Here is an 18,461-nt window from a genome sequence, read left to right on the forward strand (position 1 = left end):
TTATTGTAAAGCATTTTGTTTTTTTAATCAGAATTCTATCTGTGAAATCCCCCAAACCCGCTGGCACCCCCCTGAGATAACAGGGGCAAGGCAGCCTGCAAGGACTGTTGCAGAGAGAAAGTGCACGGTGGTAAGAAAACACGGGCAGGTTTTTTTCTTTTTTCCACTTTCCACCACCGAGCTCCTCTGTTTCGGTTGAGCTCAGCAGCACAAGTGCCTTGGATAATCTAGAAATTGCTTCCATATGTGGGCACAGGAAAGAATGTACTCACTGGCTGCCTGAGAAGGAAGCTCTGGGCAGCTTCTCTTTCCTGCCAGAAAATGTTTCTCAGGCTGAAGAGAGTCACAGGGTGTTTGAGCTGAAGGTCAGAGGGAGCATCTCCAACATGCCCCAAATTATGGATGAGGAAACCAAGGCCCAGGGTCACAGAGACAATGACGGAAGAGGAATGAGAACCTGGGGCTCCCTGCCTGCTGTTTGATTTTGAATCCTTTTTTTTTTTGTTTTATTTACTTATGATAGTCACAGAGAGAGATAGAGAGGCAGAGACATAGGCAGAGGGAGAAGCAGGCTCCATGCACCGGGAGCCCGACGTGGGATTCGATCCCGGGTCTCCAAGATCGCGCCCTGGGCCAAAGGCAGGCGCTAAACCGCTGTGCCACCCAGGGAACCCTGCTGTTTGATTTTGAACGCTCTTTTGCATTTAGACTTGGCCTTACCCGCTCTTTACCTCAAATAGGTGTAAAGAGCAATGTCCTAAACACACAGAATCTGCTAGGTGGGCCCACCAGCCTGTGGAGCCCCTCACACATCCAGGGTCCCAATGCCACGCGCACGTCCCAGAGGCCAAGAGCTACTGTTCTTTACAGCAGAATTCCAGGGGATCTTTTGAAGAGTGAAAAGTATCCTCAGTTCCCAGTCATGACGAACTATTTTCTCTGGGGTTGGGCCATGTGAAACTTGAACCCATTGTCTAAACTTGACAGCAATCATCTTGAAGTTCTATTTGTCCATTTTTAGGAGGGAAGCCATTCTATTGGAGTATCTTTCTCAAATCACGTAATGTCTTTGCCTCTCCTCTCTTCGAAGTCCTGCTTCCCTGCATCCTCCCCCTTTCCTCCCAGAACTGCTTGAAAGAAGGACCCGTGGCTGGTATAGCGTAGCAGAAGGATGGCAAGTTGGGATCTGGACCGCCAGGTTCAGGTACTGAAGGCCCCCACCTGGGGCTGGATGCTCACGGGAAACTCAGCTCGGGGGCTTCTGGCGCTCTCCGCACCAGGCCCCGTGTCAGGCTTCCCAGGGCCCCAGACCACTTCTCAGCTCCGTGCTCCATCTGTGCGGGCTGGTCCAGAGCTTAAACCACAGACTCCATTTAGGATCCAACAAAGAGCAGTCCCCAGGCACCTTGCTCTCTGCAGAAACTTGGGTGATTTAAGCCTAAGTCACATCATCTTGAACTGCCTGAGCCAAGTGGGTAAACTAAGTGGAGGTGCAGGTTTCCAGCAGTGGAAAGTCTGAGCGCACCCTCTTGAGTTCCCCTGACCAGCCAAGGTCAGCTTCCCTCACACCCGCTGGACCTCTCCTCTCAAAGCGAAGAGCCGGAGCAACCTGTCCCAAGGCCCGCCTAAAAATCAAACCAGACAAACCTCAACTTTTTAAAGGCTTGCTGCATGGAGGACCTAAAACTCAGATGGGGTTTAGAAGTTCTGCAATATGACCCACACTTTTCTGGGTCTTTCTTATCTTTCCTGTCTCATTTATGTGTGGTTATGAATCAAGTGTGTTGACGTGCCTTTCAAATAATGCTTTTTTAATAGCACCGTGTATAATTAGGATCATTGCTAGTCTAGGTGCAAGTACTAACTAACTAGATAACATTGTTGTTTTTTTTTTTTTTTCTTGAAGAGTTTCTTTATTCATGAAAAACAGAGATAGAGAGGTGGAGAAGCAGGCTCCCGTGGAGAAAACCGATGCAAGACTCGATCCCAGGACCCCAGGATCATGACCCGAGCCAAAGACAGACGCTCAACCACTGAGCCACCCAGGAGCCCCAACATGGTCTTTCAATAAACAATTTATTGAGAACTTAATATAAATGAGACACAGAACTAGGGGTGTAACACTGAACCCAGCCCTGTGACATGGTTTAGGGCTCATCTAGAGAATGCAGAATGAAAGGGGGTCCAGTTCCCTGTGTGTCATTGTTTATGCTTCCCCTTCACTACAAACCTTAGTGGATGGAAATCTTTACACACTCACTCGATTAGGGGTACCCTTGCTCTGTGAGCAGGGTCGGTCTTCTCTGTGCCAGGACACATCATGGGCACTCAAGTGTCCCGGTGTGAACACGATGTAACTCAGCCTCCCGCTCCCTCCCTGAGCCACGGCCTCCTCTCCCTTCCTTGACCTTTGCCATCACTGCTCCACCAGCTTCTAGTGATTTGTAGAATGAGGAAAACCTCTTCTGGGACCATGAAGCCTGTGTACTGGAGCTCCTTCTGCGGAATGTTCCAGAACTGCAATGAGGCTGCATGTCTGAACTGTTTCTGTTCAAATCAGTGTTTTTCAAACTGTAAATTGTTGCCCATTCTCTGACAGTCAATTCAGTAGGCTGAGCGAGCTTTAAAAACATATATGGTACTGCATTTGGTAAGAATGGGAGTTATTTTATAAAACTTTTGTGTCTATTATCTATCCATCCGTCCTAGATCTCAATGAAAAATACATTTCTTACTGTGAGTCATGGTCAAAAAAGGTTTCAAAACACGGGTTTACACAATGCTTCTTTATGTGGTGTACTCGCTGTTCACAGAGAGACTCCCTGTCAAATACTGCCCGGACGCCGGGTCCCCTTCACATCTGTTATTCGAGTCTAAGAACAGGGCTACCCTCTGAGCAGGTTTCTTCTTGCTGTTTTTAAAACTCAACACCACTTGTTGCCTCTTAAATTTTATCTCTTAAAACTATTTTGAGTCTGGGAAGAAGGGACCCGTCACGCTCTGCCTTCCCAGCCCCCAGAATCTACACCGGCCAAGGTTCCTTGCCTGTGGCTTCTGTACTAGAACTGAGTTCATTCGTGCAGTTCTTCTGCTTTGGGTCCTTCTGACATACCTTGTGGGGGACGAAAGGAGGAACTCCTTGGGCTGACTTGTGCAATGGGGCCGGTTACAGTACGCTCTGCCCCCTAGTTCCTCCAAGCACGCAGGCCAGAACTGGCCTCATGAGACTTTAACAGTTTACACTGGCGCTGGGACCGTAAGTTCTGGATAAAGTGGGGCCTGTTTTGTACCAGGCCCGGCGCTTCCCACAGCAGCGCCCTCCATGCTCCTTGACCATTCAGAGGGAGAGCTGGAAGCTACTTTCTGCAACATCTAGGCTTAGGGCAGGGGAGGAGCAGCAATGGGGCAGGAGTCCCCCAAGGGATCCTGCGTCAGAGGAGGCTGGCTGACACTGGCACGGCACAAAGGCAGGACGAGTCACGAAAACTCATTCCCATCAAGCACAAGACAGGGAGACCACAGACACCGGAGTCAGAAATTTCTAACTTTGAAATCTATCTCTGCCTCTGACTTCTAGCTTAATTCTAGACAAACAAAGAGATCCCAAAGCCCTCTAACCAAGAATGATGACCCACAGATTTGAGGCTAGAAAGCCCCATTGGGACTCATGAGCAACGTACCTCCCTAAAAACCGTTCGGATCAGATCCGGCTTAAGAATGAACTCGTTTTGTTTTACCTTCTGTTCCCGGGACAGCTTTTTTAATTTTGTCTTTTCCTAGGCTTGAAAAGATGGCCAGATAAATGGCAGAGATATCCCCAAGGGGGCTGATAGAGCTGCAGCCCGTAAAGGGAGGGAGGGAATAAATGGCCCCTCACCCCTTGGTGGTCCACCAAAAGGGTGCTTTTGGGGACTACTGGTCAAGGTCTCTAAGGAGTTGTAGTGAATGCTCCTCAAGCTTCCTCTCCACCTTTAGTTTTAATTCCCCCCAAATGCTCTTGCTGTGGGTGGGATCACACAAGACCAGGGCCAAAATCAGCCCCAAAGTTTTCAATTTACAGCCCCCCTGTGGGGGCAGTAGAGCTCAGAAGCGGGGAACACAGTTCTGGATGCCAGCTCTGGAACACAGCTATGGTCTTAGACTTCGGTCTCTTCCTGATGTAGAGCTGACTTCCTCTCCATTCTTGCCTGCGGAGAGTCCCAGGCCATGGGTCTGCAGGTATAAAGGTTGCCTGTGGTTGTCCTTGTCAGCAAAAAAAAAAAAAAAAAAGTCTGCTGGGCCTCTGTGGTTCTGACCCCAGACACCAGCAGCTCCTGCCGGGTCGCTGGTGATGCAGAGGTCCCCAGAGAGGCCTCCACAGCCTGCCTGAGCCTCTGTATCAGGGAGGTCTTAAAATTCTCCCTCCTGGCAATCTAGCAAGAACCCAGCAGCCTGCAGACACTTCGACCAAGGCTTGACCGAGGGCTGGTGGCCTGACAGTTACTCTCAGGACCAGGGTTTTGAAATATCTTTTTCTTCATGATAAAGAAGTGACCATTTCCCTCTTCTTCCTCATCCCCGTCACTGAAGTCTGCTATAAATCGAGCCAGTTTAATTCCTTCACCTTCAGAACAACAGACTTGAGCAGAGGTACCGGGACAGGTAACTGCTCTCCTGGTCCTGGCCTCGCCAGCTGCACAGGAGTAGCTCCTCTGAACACTGCCCGGCTTTTTCCTCACCTGGGCTTGCTGCAGTCTGTACCCAACTGAGGTTTCTAACTTTATCCTCATATCTTTAGGGCCATGCTGGCCTCATTGTTGCCCAGTAAGGAAACAGACCATTCCCGTTTCGCCTGCAGTTGACTAAGAAACTTATTTATGGACTATTTTACGCAGTCTTGGGACAGGGCAAAGAGCTGGCCTGGAAGTCAGCAGGCCTGAGTTCTTGGGTCGAAACAAATCTGCTACCAACTAGCACTGGCCTTGGGAAAGTCACTTAACTTCTATGAGGTTCTGTTTCTTCACCTGTGAAGCCAGAGGATGGGCATCTTCATCTCTAGTTTGCTTCCCAGCTCGACATTCTGGGATTTTATGAGACGTTCTATGTTTTATCATTGAGTTGTACACTCCTTGCCCACCAGCTATATATAACTTGCGTTATTCATTTATTCTTGAGAGCGTAATGTGACACTAGTCAATAACACCAGTCTCAGGCAGCACCTGTGACACTCTAGGAAGATTTTCTTCCTCATTAGAGACTAAAATCTTAGGTCATTTAGAACGTATGTCTGTGATGGATGTTGGGGGTGGATGATTCAGAGCAAAGCTAATGTTGCACCCAGAACACCATCAAAGAGCAGGCGGGTCTTCACTGTTTCAGGCTGTCCTTTCCAGTGGGTTGGTGACCCTAACCCAGACACACAAGGCAAAACAGAGGAACAGAAAGTCCAGGTTACTTCCTCAGAACACTGTACTAGGGACCAGTCATCTGCTTAAAAAAAGCTGGGGCCACTTAGGTCCTTTCCAATTTTATGCCCTTCATGAAGAGCTGGCAGGAAGGTGGGGGGCGTCACGGTTCACAGTGGGCTCGGAAACCACACGGACTGGGCTGAATCTTGACTCTGCCAAGCTAACTGTGTAAACTTGGACGAGTTCATTAACCTTAAATTCCTCATCTGCAAAATGAAGATAATAGTGCCTGCTCTGCATATAACAGGGTCATTATATGGATTCAGGGAGTTCATTTAGAACATTACTTGGTCCACAGTAAGCAACATCTATGCTAGATGCTATTATGATTGTTACTTGTCCAAAAATGACTACTGGAAATCTGGAGGAATAATTCATTCTCGACTTCTGTGAGTAAGCACGAGAGGACATGGCATGTTCTTATTTCCGTTTTATCCTCGTGAGTTCCTTCTAAGGGCAGATCACAGCTTAGGCCAGCTCAACAAGCTTCCTGCACTTGCAGCGCCCCCTGCACAGCAACCACATGAGCATGGGGGCTTCTTGGGAGCAGAGGAGGTTGAGGATCTCACTTCCTTCACTGCCTGCCTCCCTGCCCCACCACTGGGGCTCCTCCTGCAGCTCAGAACCATCAGATTCTTTCCCCTGCTGTCACTGCTGACCTCTGCACTCTCTCCCCCTCGGTGGTGCTGGGGCCAGAGCTGAAGGGGGAGCACAGGGGAACTCTCTACTAGGGCTTCATCCTTTCTTGGGCATCTGCGTTAGAACTCAAAAGCATCTTCTCCTAGTCACGACCTTATCTAATGGTGGGTGGGCTCTCTTGGGCACCTCAGGTTCGGCTTCCCAGGTAGACAAGTTTGTCTAATCTCTCTGTAAGAAAAGTCCACAGGGGCACCATTTACCGCCTGTCGGCTCAGGCTCTTTCCATGCATAACTAGAGGTCCTGTAATGTTAGCACCAATCTCAAGAAGCAAAAGCAGCGCAGTTTCTTGGAAGACATCCAAGATGGTCTGCCTCTGAGCCAAAATAGCAACATGTTGTTCTTCAGACCACGAGTAAGAAATACAAACAAGAGACTCACCCAGCTATGGTCAGAACTACCAATCAAAGATCATGGCAGGACTCTGGAAGTGAAGCCCCATGTGGGTATTTTTATCTACTCCCAGGAATCACCACCGTCACAGTGAACAGCTTCCAAAGCATGTGCTTACAGTCACCTGCATGTGATGTTTTCTCTGAGATTACACAAAAAGCACTTTAGTAAGCAGTGGCCTCTGCCTTCTAAAAAGCCACAAAGGCTAATGCATATAACTCCAGCAATGGACTTTCCCAGTGAAGTTTGGAATTGGTGCTTCCTGGTTACATCTGAAGTGCTTCTTAAAAAGAGCAAGCAAATGATGTTATGTACATGCACGCACGCATGCACTTATGTGTAGTAGATGGCGAGGACAGACGGTTTCAAGGTTATGACCAGGAGTGTACTAATAGAGAGTAAGGGTTAATATACTGCATGTGTGTATGCACCCAGTGAGGTGATTTTCAGCGAATATAAATAAAACAAGATCTTCTGGGCATACCTGAAGAGCATCTGGCTCAAATCCCGTCTCCACAAATAACATTACAAAGAAAATCTCAGGGTAACAGCTAATGTTCTTTCTTAAGCAAGTATACAATGGGATTCAAGTATAAAGAACTTAATGGGGGCACCCAGGTGGCTCAGTTGACTGGGTGTCTGCCTTTGGCTCAGGTCATGATTCAGGGTCCTGGGATCGAGCCCCACATTGGGCTCCCTGGTCAGCGCAGAGTCTGCTTCTCCCTTGGCCTCCTTCCCTCCTGCTCATGCTCTCTCAAATAAATAAATAAATAAAATCATCAAAACAAAACAAAAAAAGAACTCGAAGAGTTTGCTAAAATAGAATTTGATTATATATATTACACATAACACACATATACTATTGCAGCTAAACGAGAGAGATGTGATAGACGTCTTTCTCTCATTTATCAAATACCGAGTCAAAAACAGGCCAGGTGAAATTCCAGTGGCATCAGATATCTAACTGATCCGTTAAAATGTTAACAACTGCACTGTTTAGATAGTGCCCAATTTGGAGATGCTGTGTGCCCCATCACAGGGATCACAGGCATCCTCCTTGGCGCAAGCTGCCTCTTCCAATAGATTTCTCCACTCGACTTCCACATAGTGTTTTACTGTTGTCAAGGTCACATGACTACTGGCAGCAAAGCCGGAACCAGAATGTGTGTTGGGCTCCTACCCTTCTGCTCTCTCCACTTTCCTACTCTACTTTTTTTTTTTTTAAAGATTTTATTTAAGGGGCAGGGGAGAGGATGAGGAGAGGGAGAGGGACTCTGGGATCATGAGCCGAGCCCAAGCCAGACACTTGACCGCCTGAGCCACCCAGGCACCCCTCCCACTACTTTTAGCAAAGGATCCAATGCAAAAGGCATTAACTAAATCAGCTGTTGATATCAGGACTCAAGCTGAGAGTGACTTAATTTTTAAGAGTCTACACTGTCTCGGAGGATTGATGGGCATCCGAAGGCAAGGGCAGCGTGGAAGGGAAGGTAGAGCAGGGGGGCCGTGTGCCCTCCGGCATCAGCACACGGGGGCCCCAAGGAGATGCCAACGTGCACCGGTCCCAGGGCTGGGGCTCTGGCACCCGGCAAGAGAAGCAGCCGCCACTGCCCTGGGCCACTCCCCTGGCTCGCACCCACACCACCACCGGCTAAAACCTAGGCCGCCGGGCCAGGCAGCCCTCCCGAAGGCCAGCCTCGGGGTTCGGCCAGCCGGGCCGGCGGACTTCTGGCCTTGGGAAGGACTTGGAGTTGTAAGTGGTGGAGAGTTCAGGGGGCCTCGGCGTCTAGAGATTTCCCTGTTCTCATCAGACGCCCCCCCCCCCCGTGTTCGTGTACTGAGGTGTCCAGGGGAACTGGGGCGAGAGCCAGACGGCAGGGGCCGCGCCCTGTGATCCGCTCAGCCCCCGTGGACCTTGGGCTGTGCACAGGCACACGCCACCGTGGGAGCTGCTCTGGCTCCGGCAGGCGGCGATCCAGCCTCAGTCTCCCCCGGGGACCCACGTCCTCTGCCCCGGTCAGCTCCCTCCAGCCAGACATGCGGTGTGGACCTGTTCCCGGCCTGTTCCCGTCCGAGGCCCCCTGGCTGTTTGGAAGAACGTTGGCACTTCTCTTTCAGGCGACTCTGTCCTGGACAATTCAGCCTCATCCAGGAGCCTCCGTCCTTCCAAAGGTGGGACTCGGCTGTGCTCCTTTGAACAAGGACATCCCTCTCTGAAGCGCCTGGGCCTTTAAAACACCACCATTCAAAGCAGAGTAAAACTTAATGAAGGCAGATATCAAGGACTCACAGGATTTCTTCATTTTCAGTTCCAACTTCTGCTGCCCAGACACAATCCTTTTGCCATCTGTGTCAGGTTAGCTACAAAGGACTGTTATTATTCTGGACGACACAATGTTGGCCCGACCTACCCGAATACAAGAAATTCTGCTGATTGATTTAGTTATTCTGTTCATATAAACGAATCCAGTTGTACAGATGTTTCTGATTAACCAATGTACTGCTGGAGTTATACACAAATAATTTTATAATGAACTCAGCAACTATAAGAACGGCAGAAGTGGAATCTAGTCCCACCTCCCAGAAAAACAAGCAGGAGCAACAGCGCGGGGGCTTTCAACAGCGCTCCAGGTTTAAATTCCTATCTGCTGTGATTCACTTTTTCCTCTTGATGTAATCCAGTATAACTTATAACTAATGCTCTCAAAGAACCTTTGTCTTCAGACTTCTGCACTCGAGAGGGAAACCCAGTTAGCTGTGCAAGCTTGAAGCTCCTTTAAAATTTCCCATCTTTGTATTTTGTAAATGTGTTATTAAAACATCGGTATTTCCAGAGACAATTTCTTACATAATATACTTTTAGAAGGAGAAAACTGGGACTGAGAAGTCTATATTTGCTTTACTATAAAGAGAAATCAAGTGTTTTGTTTCGCTTCAATACAGAACAATCAAGTTCAGGGAGCTTAGGCTCAAGCTTTTCTCCTCCAGCTCTAGAAGACAAATCATATGCACTTTAGAAAATGAAGGAAAAGACAAGACATGAATAATTCAAATAAATGTTTTTTTAAAAAGATAGTGACAAGTGCTCCCTAATGAAATCATCTGAAACAAAACAGGAAAAAGAGATTAGAAAGTTTATACTTCTAAAATAAATTATGCTGGCAAGGATGTGGGGAAACAGAGATTTTCAAATAGTGTTAGTGGGACTGCGAATTACTACAACTTTTGGAAAGTAATACCACTTTGGGGACTCTGACAGACAAAAATAAAAGCTTCTGTATGTTAGCATGTTCAAATTAATGCACATGGATGTTTAGAGAAAAACTGTTGCTTTAGCACAAAACTTGAAACAACTTGCATGATTAATTTATGGAATATTAACCAGCCATGATATAAATGAGTTAATTATTTTTTTAAGATTTTTATTTATTTATTCATGAGAGACAGAGAGACAGACACACAGACAGAGGGAGAAGCAGGCTCCACGCAGGGAGCCCGATGCGGGACTCGATCCTGGATCTCCAGGATCACGCCCTGGGCTGAAGGCAGATGCTTAACCACTGAGCCACCCAGGCATCCCATCTTTTTAAATTTTCTAATTTTTTTTAAATGAGTTTTTTAATTTGGAGAGGATGTCTATAATGTTTTGTTATGTTAAAAAAAATCGGTGACAGGGCACCTGGGTGGCTCAGTCAGTTAAGTGTCTGCCGTTAGCTTAGATCATGATTCCAGGGTCTGGAGAACGACCCCCACATCAAGGAGGCTGCTTCTCCTTCTCCTTCTGCCCTTCCCCCTACTTGTGTGCTCTCTCTGTCAAATAAATAAATAAAATATTTTTTAAAACTGTGGCTCTTGAAAAGATAGCTGTACCCCCATGTTCATTGCAGCATTGCTCACAATTACCAAGATATGAAAACAAGCTATGTCCACTGGTAGGTGAACAGATAAAAATGACGTATACATACACAATGGAGTATTTACTATTCAGCCAAGAGAAAGAAGGACACTCTACCATTTGTGACAACATGGATAGACCTTGAGGGCATCATGCAAAGTGAAATAAGTCAGACCGAGAAAGACAAATGCTGTAGGAGCTTGCTTATATGTGGAATCTAAAAAAGCCAAACTTGTAGAAACAGAGAATAGAGTGGTGGTTACCAGGAGCTGGAGGTAGAGGAAATGGGGAGATATTGGTCAAAGGGTATAAACTTGCAATTAGATGAGTAAGTTCTAGGAATCTAATGCATACCATTGTGACTGTAACAACGGTGAATTATATACTTGAAATTATATACTTGAAATATTTAATGTCCTTGCCATAAAAGAGAAATGATAATAATGTGACAGTGATGGAGGTATTAAAGCTATGGTGGTCATCATATTACAACATATAACTGTATCAAATCAGTACATTATATGCCTTACATCTATACAATGTTATATGTCAACTGCATCTCAATGTGTTTCTCTTTTTAATAGAAAAAAATATGGGCATTTCTATTTGGATATAGTTATATAATAAGGACAAAGCTGAGGATGGGCGCATCCTGAACTGATAATATTGATCACCTTGAGGAGTTGGAATTTGAGAGCGAGAAGAGAAAAATTAACTTTTTCTTTACACATTTCTTCCTTTTTTTTGTCTTCTCTATAGCAAGCACATACTTTTGTAACCTGAACAAAGTAAAAACTACAACTCAATTTTTAAAAAGTGGTAAAATCACATTTTCAACAAAAAGAAAGGAGCAAAGACTAAATTATAAAGACTGAACATTTGGTCTGGTGGTTCTTCTTAGCTCTATGAGACATACTGTTTCATCACAGCATAGTAGAGATGATGCATACAGAACTTCTATACAGAAAGGAATTTTATGGTTAAAATAATACCATAATAACCACTGCACAGTCCTTTAACCGATTGAGAATTTCTTCCCTTTACTTCTCCCATTCCTCATCAAAAAAAGAGAAAATCAAGGATAGATGTTTAATTAACGAGGTTCTAGCACCAACATCTTATAAAATGTCACTCAAGGCTTGCCTTAATTTTAATGATAATCTAATTTCTTAACTTATCTCAAATAAAATGTGAGGCTTTTTTTTTTTTTTTATATATAGTGCTAAAACTCTTCAGAAAAGAAAATGTGAAATTTTACTCACAAAACCTGAGATTTTTTTTTTTTTAAACCGATACTTTGGGTTATTTCTTAACCCATGCATGGTAAATTCTGGCTCTAATACAAAAGAATAGGTACTGCTTAAAATAAACTGCTATACTACTTTTTAAAAAGGTTTTAAGGGGCCTTCAACTACTTTGCCTTTTTCTAGGCTCCCAAAAACTGGATTAGAAATTTCAGTACCATCTGAAATCTTGTCTTAGTGTCCCCTCAGCCTGGCCTTCGGGGACCAGGGAAAGCAAAGGGCTTTGTCTTCTCTCATTCTCCTCCCCACACCTCTCTCAAATCCATCACCAGGGTCCTTCCTGAAGTCCTTCCCTCAGCATGTACATGTGCTGCTTATGACAGGGGCTGTTCAAGAACAGCCCATTTTTTCCCTCCTATATCTCAGGCCGATCTGACTGTCTCCATTATCTAAATATCCATCCCCATAACACAAGACTACTGTGGTTAAGACACTGATCTCACTGTTTACACTGTCAGAGAAAAAAATAGCTGGGTACATGTTTTCTCAAGATCTTCTCTGAGGTCCGAAGGTTCCCTACTTTAAGAATCTATTCTGCTGGAGGACGGGGGTGGGCAGGAGGGCAGCGAGTCTCAGAGTTTCCTGAAATATTACTTGGTAACATGTTCAACATTTCAACATTGCATCACTCTGAGATGCGGCCAGATTTTTCTCTTGGTCCTTCTCACGCCTAAATTCTTCAGTCCACAGACGTAATGTCCTGCATATGCCTACAGAAAAACGCATGGAAGGTTTCAGAAATGGGCTGGGGAGACACAAGTGGTTGACACGCAAGAAATTCAACTGCCCATTGGTTTATGTATGACAACTGAATGAGTATCTTTATTCTGTCAGTGAATGACTGGTTGTTTGACTTGACTCAATGAATTAATATGTTTGGGCATCATTAGCAAGAGCCAACAGGTGAGCTGATGGTCACTGAACTCGCAGGGCAAACTCTGATGGGAGACTGCAGACAACCAATAAAGCACCAGTCATGTTATATACAGCTTGCTACGGCAAAACACTATGCAACTGTTAAGAACACAGTAGTAAAAGACCCCGAATAGCCAGGGGAATTTTAAAAAAGAAAATCATAGCTGGGGGCATCACAATGCCAGATTTCAGGTTGTACTACAAAGCTGTGGTCATCAAGACAGTGTGGTACTGGCACAAAAACAGACACATAGATCAATGGAACAGAATAGAGAACCCAGAAGTGGACCCTGAAATGTACGGTCATCTAATATTCGATAAAGGAGGAAAGACTATCCATTGGAAGAAAGACAGTCTCTTCAATAAATGGTGCTGGGAAAATTGGACATCCACATGCAGAAGAATGAAACTAGACCACTCTCTTTCACCATACACAAAGATAAACTCAAAATGGATGAGAGATCTAAATGTGAGACAAGAGTCCATCAAAGTCCTAGAGGAGAACACAGGCAACACCCTTTTTGAACTCGGCCACAGTAACTTCTTGCAAGATACATCCACAAAGGCAAAAGAAACAAAAGCAAAAATGAACTATTGGGATTTCATCAAGATCAGAAGCTTTTGCACAGCAAAGGATACAGTCAACAAAACTAAAAGACAACCTACAGAATGGGAGAAGGTATTTGCAAATGACATATCAGATAAAGGGCTAGTTTCCAAAATCTATAAAGAACTTATTAAACTCAACACCAAAGAAACAAACAATCCAATCATGAAATGGGCAAAAGGCATGAACAGAAATCTCACAGAGGAAGACATGGACATGGCCAACAAGCACATGAGAAAATGCTCCGCATCACTTGCCATCAGGGAAATACAAATCAAAACCACCATGAGATACCACCTCACACCAGTGAGAATGGGGAAAATTAACAAGGCAGGAAACAACAAATGTTGGAGAGGATGCGGAGAAAAGGGAACCCTCCTGCACTGTTGGTGGGAATGTGAACTGGTGCAGCCACTCTGGAAAACTGTGTGGAGGTTCCTCAAAGAGTTAAAAATAGACCTGCCCTATGACCCAGCAACTGCACTGTTGGGGATTTACCCCAAAGATTCAGATGCAATGGAACGCCGGGACACCTGCACCCCGATGTTTCTATCAGCAATGGCCACAATAGCCAAACTGTGGAAGGAGCCTCGGTGTCCATCGAAAGATGAATGGATAAAGAAGCTGTGGTCTATGTATACAATGGAATATTCCTCAGCAATTAGAAACGACAAATACCCACCATTTGCTTCAACGTGGATGGAACTGGAGGGTATTATGCTGAGTGAAATAAGTCAAGGAGAAGGACAAACAGTGTATGTTCTCATTCATTTGGGGAATATGAATAATAGTGAAAGGGAATATAAAGGAAGGGAAAAGAAATGTTGGGAAATATCAGGAAGGGAGACAGAACATAAAGACTCCTAACTCGGGGAAACGAACTAGGGGTGGTGGAAGGGGAGGAGGGCGGGTGTTGGAGGGGAATGGGTGACGGGCACTGAGGTGGACACTTGACGGGATGAGCACTGGGTGTTTTTCTGTATGTTGGTAAACTGAACACCAATAAAAATTAATTAAAAAAAAAAAAAAAAGAACACAGTAGTAGTGGGGCACCTGGCTGGCTCAGTCTGAAGAGTATATGACTTTTGATCTCACAGTTGTGAGTTTGAGCCCCCAATTAGGTGTAGAGATTATGTAAAAATAAAATATTAAAAAAAATAAAGTAGTAGTATGTCCAAACAATACCAAAAAGGGAAAACAAGCAAAATGCAAACAATATCCATGTAACACAGTCTTAAATATGTAAATAAATGGTGGGAAGTACAAGAGGGAAAAATAGGAGAAATGTAACCATGTTTAGCTGTTATGATGAGGTAAGGTGTACATATTCCACATAGTTAATCAAGTATTGCTTATGAAAAAATACATCTGAATAATGTAAACCTATACAGAAATGTATTAAATGGAGTAGGTATTACCTATGTAAAAAAATAGAAAATAAATTTAAAAAACCCTTAAGTTGTAATGGACTCCACTGGCCCAAGAAACTAGCTGGCTCTAAATTTTCCTATTTATTCACCATGTCCTTTCTCTTGTGGACACCTCTTATCTGAGAGAACGATTTATCTCCCAGATACAAAGAAATCTGCGGTAGTTTATGGGGAGGGTGGTAGCCTGCAATTTTGCTTGAACTTCATCAGGATGTGCATCACCTCTTAGTTCGAAGACAAAGGTAGAAAATCCATGAGTGGGAGAATCCAAACCGTCATTTACATGGAAGTGACCCAGATACCGGTATTAGACGAGCAAATATCACTTCTTAGGTTTTACACTAATCCCCACCTTCCCCATGAGAATTCAAAATTCCATTCTTTTATTATTGGATCATTATTACTGTTCAATTGAGAAGACATAAAAATATACAGCAGTAAAAGCTAATTACGCATATGATTAAAAACATATGATACAAACCAATCATGGTGAAGGACTACTTTTTAATTTTTTTAAAGATTTATTTATTCATGAGACACACAGAAAAAAAGAGGCAGAGACACAGGCAGAGGGAGAAGTAGGCCTCCTGCAGGGGGACTCAATCCCAGGACCCCGGGATCACGCCCTGAGCCAAAGGCAGAAGTTCAACCACTGAGCCACCCAGGTGTCCCGGAGGACTACTTACTCTTAAGATGAAATTTGTTTCTTTGCATCTTCAAAACCCAGATAATCTTCAGTAAAACATTAAGATCTACTTTGCCTTTATGAAAAATCTACTCATCTCAAATCTTACAACCAGAGTGGCAGAAATAAACCACCATTCAATAAACATTAATTGAAAACCTATTAGACAAGAACCTACTATTTCTGAGGGACTATAAAATGCTCAAAAAAAAAAAAAAAAAGTTATTGCCCTGAGTTTACCATCTAGTGGGGGAAGAGACACACATGTGTGACTGCAATACAGGACAGAATGGATTTCAAGCCAAATTCCTGTAGGTATTTGGCCCAAACAAATACCTACAGGAATTTACTAGAAGAGGCAGGAATCAGCTCATGGCTCTTATCAAGAAGCATGTTTTTACAATGTGACCCATGCTTACTGAAGCTACTAAACTAGTGAAATTTGTAGGTGATCGGGTCTCTTCTTTTTTTAGGGTAGTCTCCTCTTATTGACTATTGGCAAGGTCTACTATTTGTCTTCTTAAGAAGCATTTGTGGCCAAGTTGAGGAATCTACAGGATTCCACATCAGGTGAAGAGAGGCGGCAGTGTGGAGGAGAAATGGCAATGCAAAGGAAACAGATGGGGACGGATAAGAATAGTTTAGCTGGAGCCCAGCACATGCAAAGTAGTATATAATCAATGAAAGTGAAATTAAGGGTCAAAAGGGCAGAGGTTGGAATCAGAACGGTGCAGGTCTGAATGCATGCTCTGTCACCAGCTGTGTGACCTTGGGCAAGTTACCTTTCTCTCACCCTCCAGTTCCACGTATATAAGCAGGACCTACCTCACAGGGCGGTGTAGCTATTAAATGATTCCATTAAATGACACGTAGTAAGTGGTAACATTAAAGAAAGCAAGTGAAAGAGGGAGGGAGAGCAGAGAGAAGACAGGAGGAACGGAGGGGGGGAGAGATTTTTAAAACCTAGGCCAGATCATAGAAAGCTTTGAAGAATCTGATTCCCTTAATATAACTACGAGATAAAAGAAAACTAAAAAGAAGAAATTGTGTTATACTGGAAAGATGGCTTACTGGAAGAGAAAAAAAATGTATCCATAGTAAGTAATGCTAAAATGTTATATAACACCACAGCAATAAGAACTATGTTTACTGAAGCTTCTAAACTAATGAAGATTGTAGGTGATTCTGTCTCCTATTTCAGCTAAGTGTGTCTTTAGCTGAGTAGTAGCAAATCCTATTTTTTGACTTCTCAACAAGTATTTATGACTGATCTGAAGACTAATGCTGAGCATGCTTCCCAGGAATCAAAGTTTCCTGATCCTTGGCAAAAGGAAAACGCAAAAGCCATTGCACTCCTACCCCAGGGGGCTTAGGTGCTCTACCTGTGACCAGAGCAGCCTGGCCTGGGGCAGGCAGTCGAGTCCACTGGTCACCCTCACATTGGTGGTGGTCACCATGACTGTCACAGAATGCCACTTCTTGGTGCCAAGGGGCCAGGGAGGTACAGCATGTCTTGTCTTTGCTTTTCCTACCCTTTATCTGCCGGGATAACCTTAGCAGAGTAGGCCTGACTGGGTAAGCAGATCACGGACTGGTAGCCCCCAAATACGGAGATTCTACTCTGTGGGATCCCTCCCTTTCCAGCTGTTAAGAGAATGCACGAGGTGACTGAGGTGAAACACTCCACAAACTACACACTGCTAAAAGGGATTATTATATGTTCATTTATATAAAATGCTGCTGTTCCCATGTTTAGGTTCTTCCTGAATCTCCATTCGACAAGACCAATGCCAACAACGTTCTGTATATCCTAACACCATATATTAACATTAGCAACAGTAATAATAATGGCCCACAAATACCAAGCAGCGGCCCGGATAAGCTGCTAAGCAATCCACATCCATGACTTCACCGGACCCTCACAACAACCTTGTAGGAAGAGGTAGTTTTCTCATTTTAAAGGCACAGAAACAGAGGTCAAAGAACTCTCAAAAGACAAAACTGGGATGGGAAGCAAGATCTGCCCAACTTCCTGACCCATGCTTTTATCCTTAGGGGACTCCGTACCTCGTAGCACATCAGTATTGCCTAGGAGGCGGTGAGGAGTTCTCAAATGATAGATTTCTGGGCCTCCCACAGACTTACAGAATCAAGCCTTTATAAGCTTCCAGGCACACCCATGGCTAAGGCCCAGCATCCTTCAATCCCAGTCTCAGTGTGTTAAACAGAACAGCGTTACTCAACTAACTGAAGGTATTCTGGGGGCTTTGGTGTGACCAGAGTTTTTATTATTCTGAAGTATTCAAGAGACAGAATTATTCTGACCTGCCAGTTATCCCTACAGGGTGAGGAACAATTGACAAGTGTTAGGCTGGATGACACAATGAGGCTGAGGGAAAAAGTATTCATTTGTCCCAGGGAGCTGGAACCTGAACCGCTCCTCACCGGAGGAGTGAAGGGAGAAGGCAACGTGAATGGCCTGTTACTCCTGCAACGCCTGGCCCTCAGGAGACACCTCTTAAATATTGGTTAAATGGACAAATAAGTGAAGGACTGACTCCCTCCAGCTGGAAGCTATTTCGATCTCCTCTAAATTCCTTGCATCTGATCCGTATCTTTTTTTTTTTTTACCTTCTTGACCACATTCTGCCTCGCATTCCACTGTTTGAAACCTGTCTCCTCTCTACCAGAAGGTAAGCGGTCAGAGGCAAACTCCCATCTCTTTCTGAGCAACGCCTCCCACTCTACCACCGCACAGGACACAGCAGCGACCCCAATGCCAAATGAGTATCTGGCTGGAGTCCCACTGAGACCTGCTTCCCAGATGTGGGTCCTGGCTATTCTCAAGGCTTACGCCTACCAACCTTCCAACACTTGGCATAACTGTGGACCGCTGGGACACAGTGGCAGAGAGATCTCTGCGTGGAAATCATTAGGAATTTGGAAGACCTCGTTGGAGGGCAGGTTTCAAGAAGACCATGGCTCTCCGGGAGGTGGAATCCTGAATATGAGATACTTTAAAAACAAATGGGTTATAGCAAGGAATAAAAGGTGCTTTTCTGCACTGCAGAAAGTGTCTACTTCCTAA

General features: G+C 44.8%; 2 protein-coding genes across 3 annotated transcripts in view; one reads left to right on the forward strand and one right to left on the reverse strand.

Moving 5' to 3' along the window:
* Window positions 1-18,461, reverse strand: part of WIPF1 (WAS/WASL interacting protein family member 1) — a 123,685-nt gene that overhangs the window by 103,057 nt on the left and 2,167 nt on the right. The window lies entirely within an intron of this gene.
* Window positions 8,575-18,461, forward strand: part of LOC121471696 — a 77,525-nt gene continuing 67,638 nt past the window's right edge. The window contains exons 1-2 of the mRNA XM_041722469.1: window positions 8,575-8,709; window positions 17,130-17,176. Coding sequence (XP_041578403.1) covers window positions 8,575-8,709; window positions 17,130-17,176 — 182 coding nt within the window. The remainder of the gene's footprint in view (window positions 8,710-17,129; window positions 17,177-18,461) is intronic.

Source organism: Vulpes lagopus, chromosome 11 (genome assembly GCF_018345385.1).
Source record: "Vulpes lagopus strain Blue_001 chromosome 11, ASM1834538v1, whole genome shotgun sequence".
In the NCBI taxonomy this organism is placed as follows: Eukaryota; Metazoa; Chordata; class Mammalia; order Carnivora; family Canidae; genus Vulpes; species Vulpes lagopus.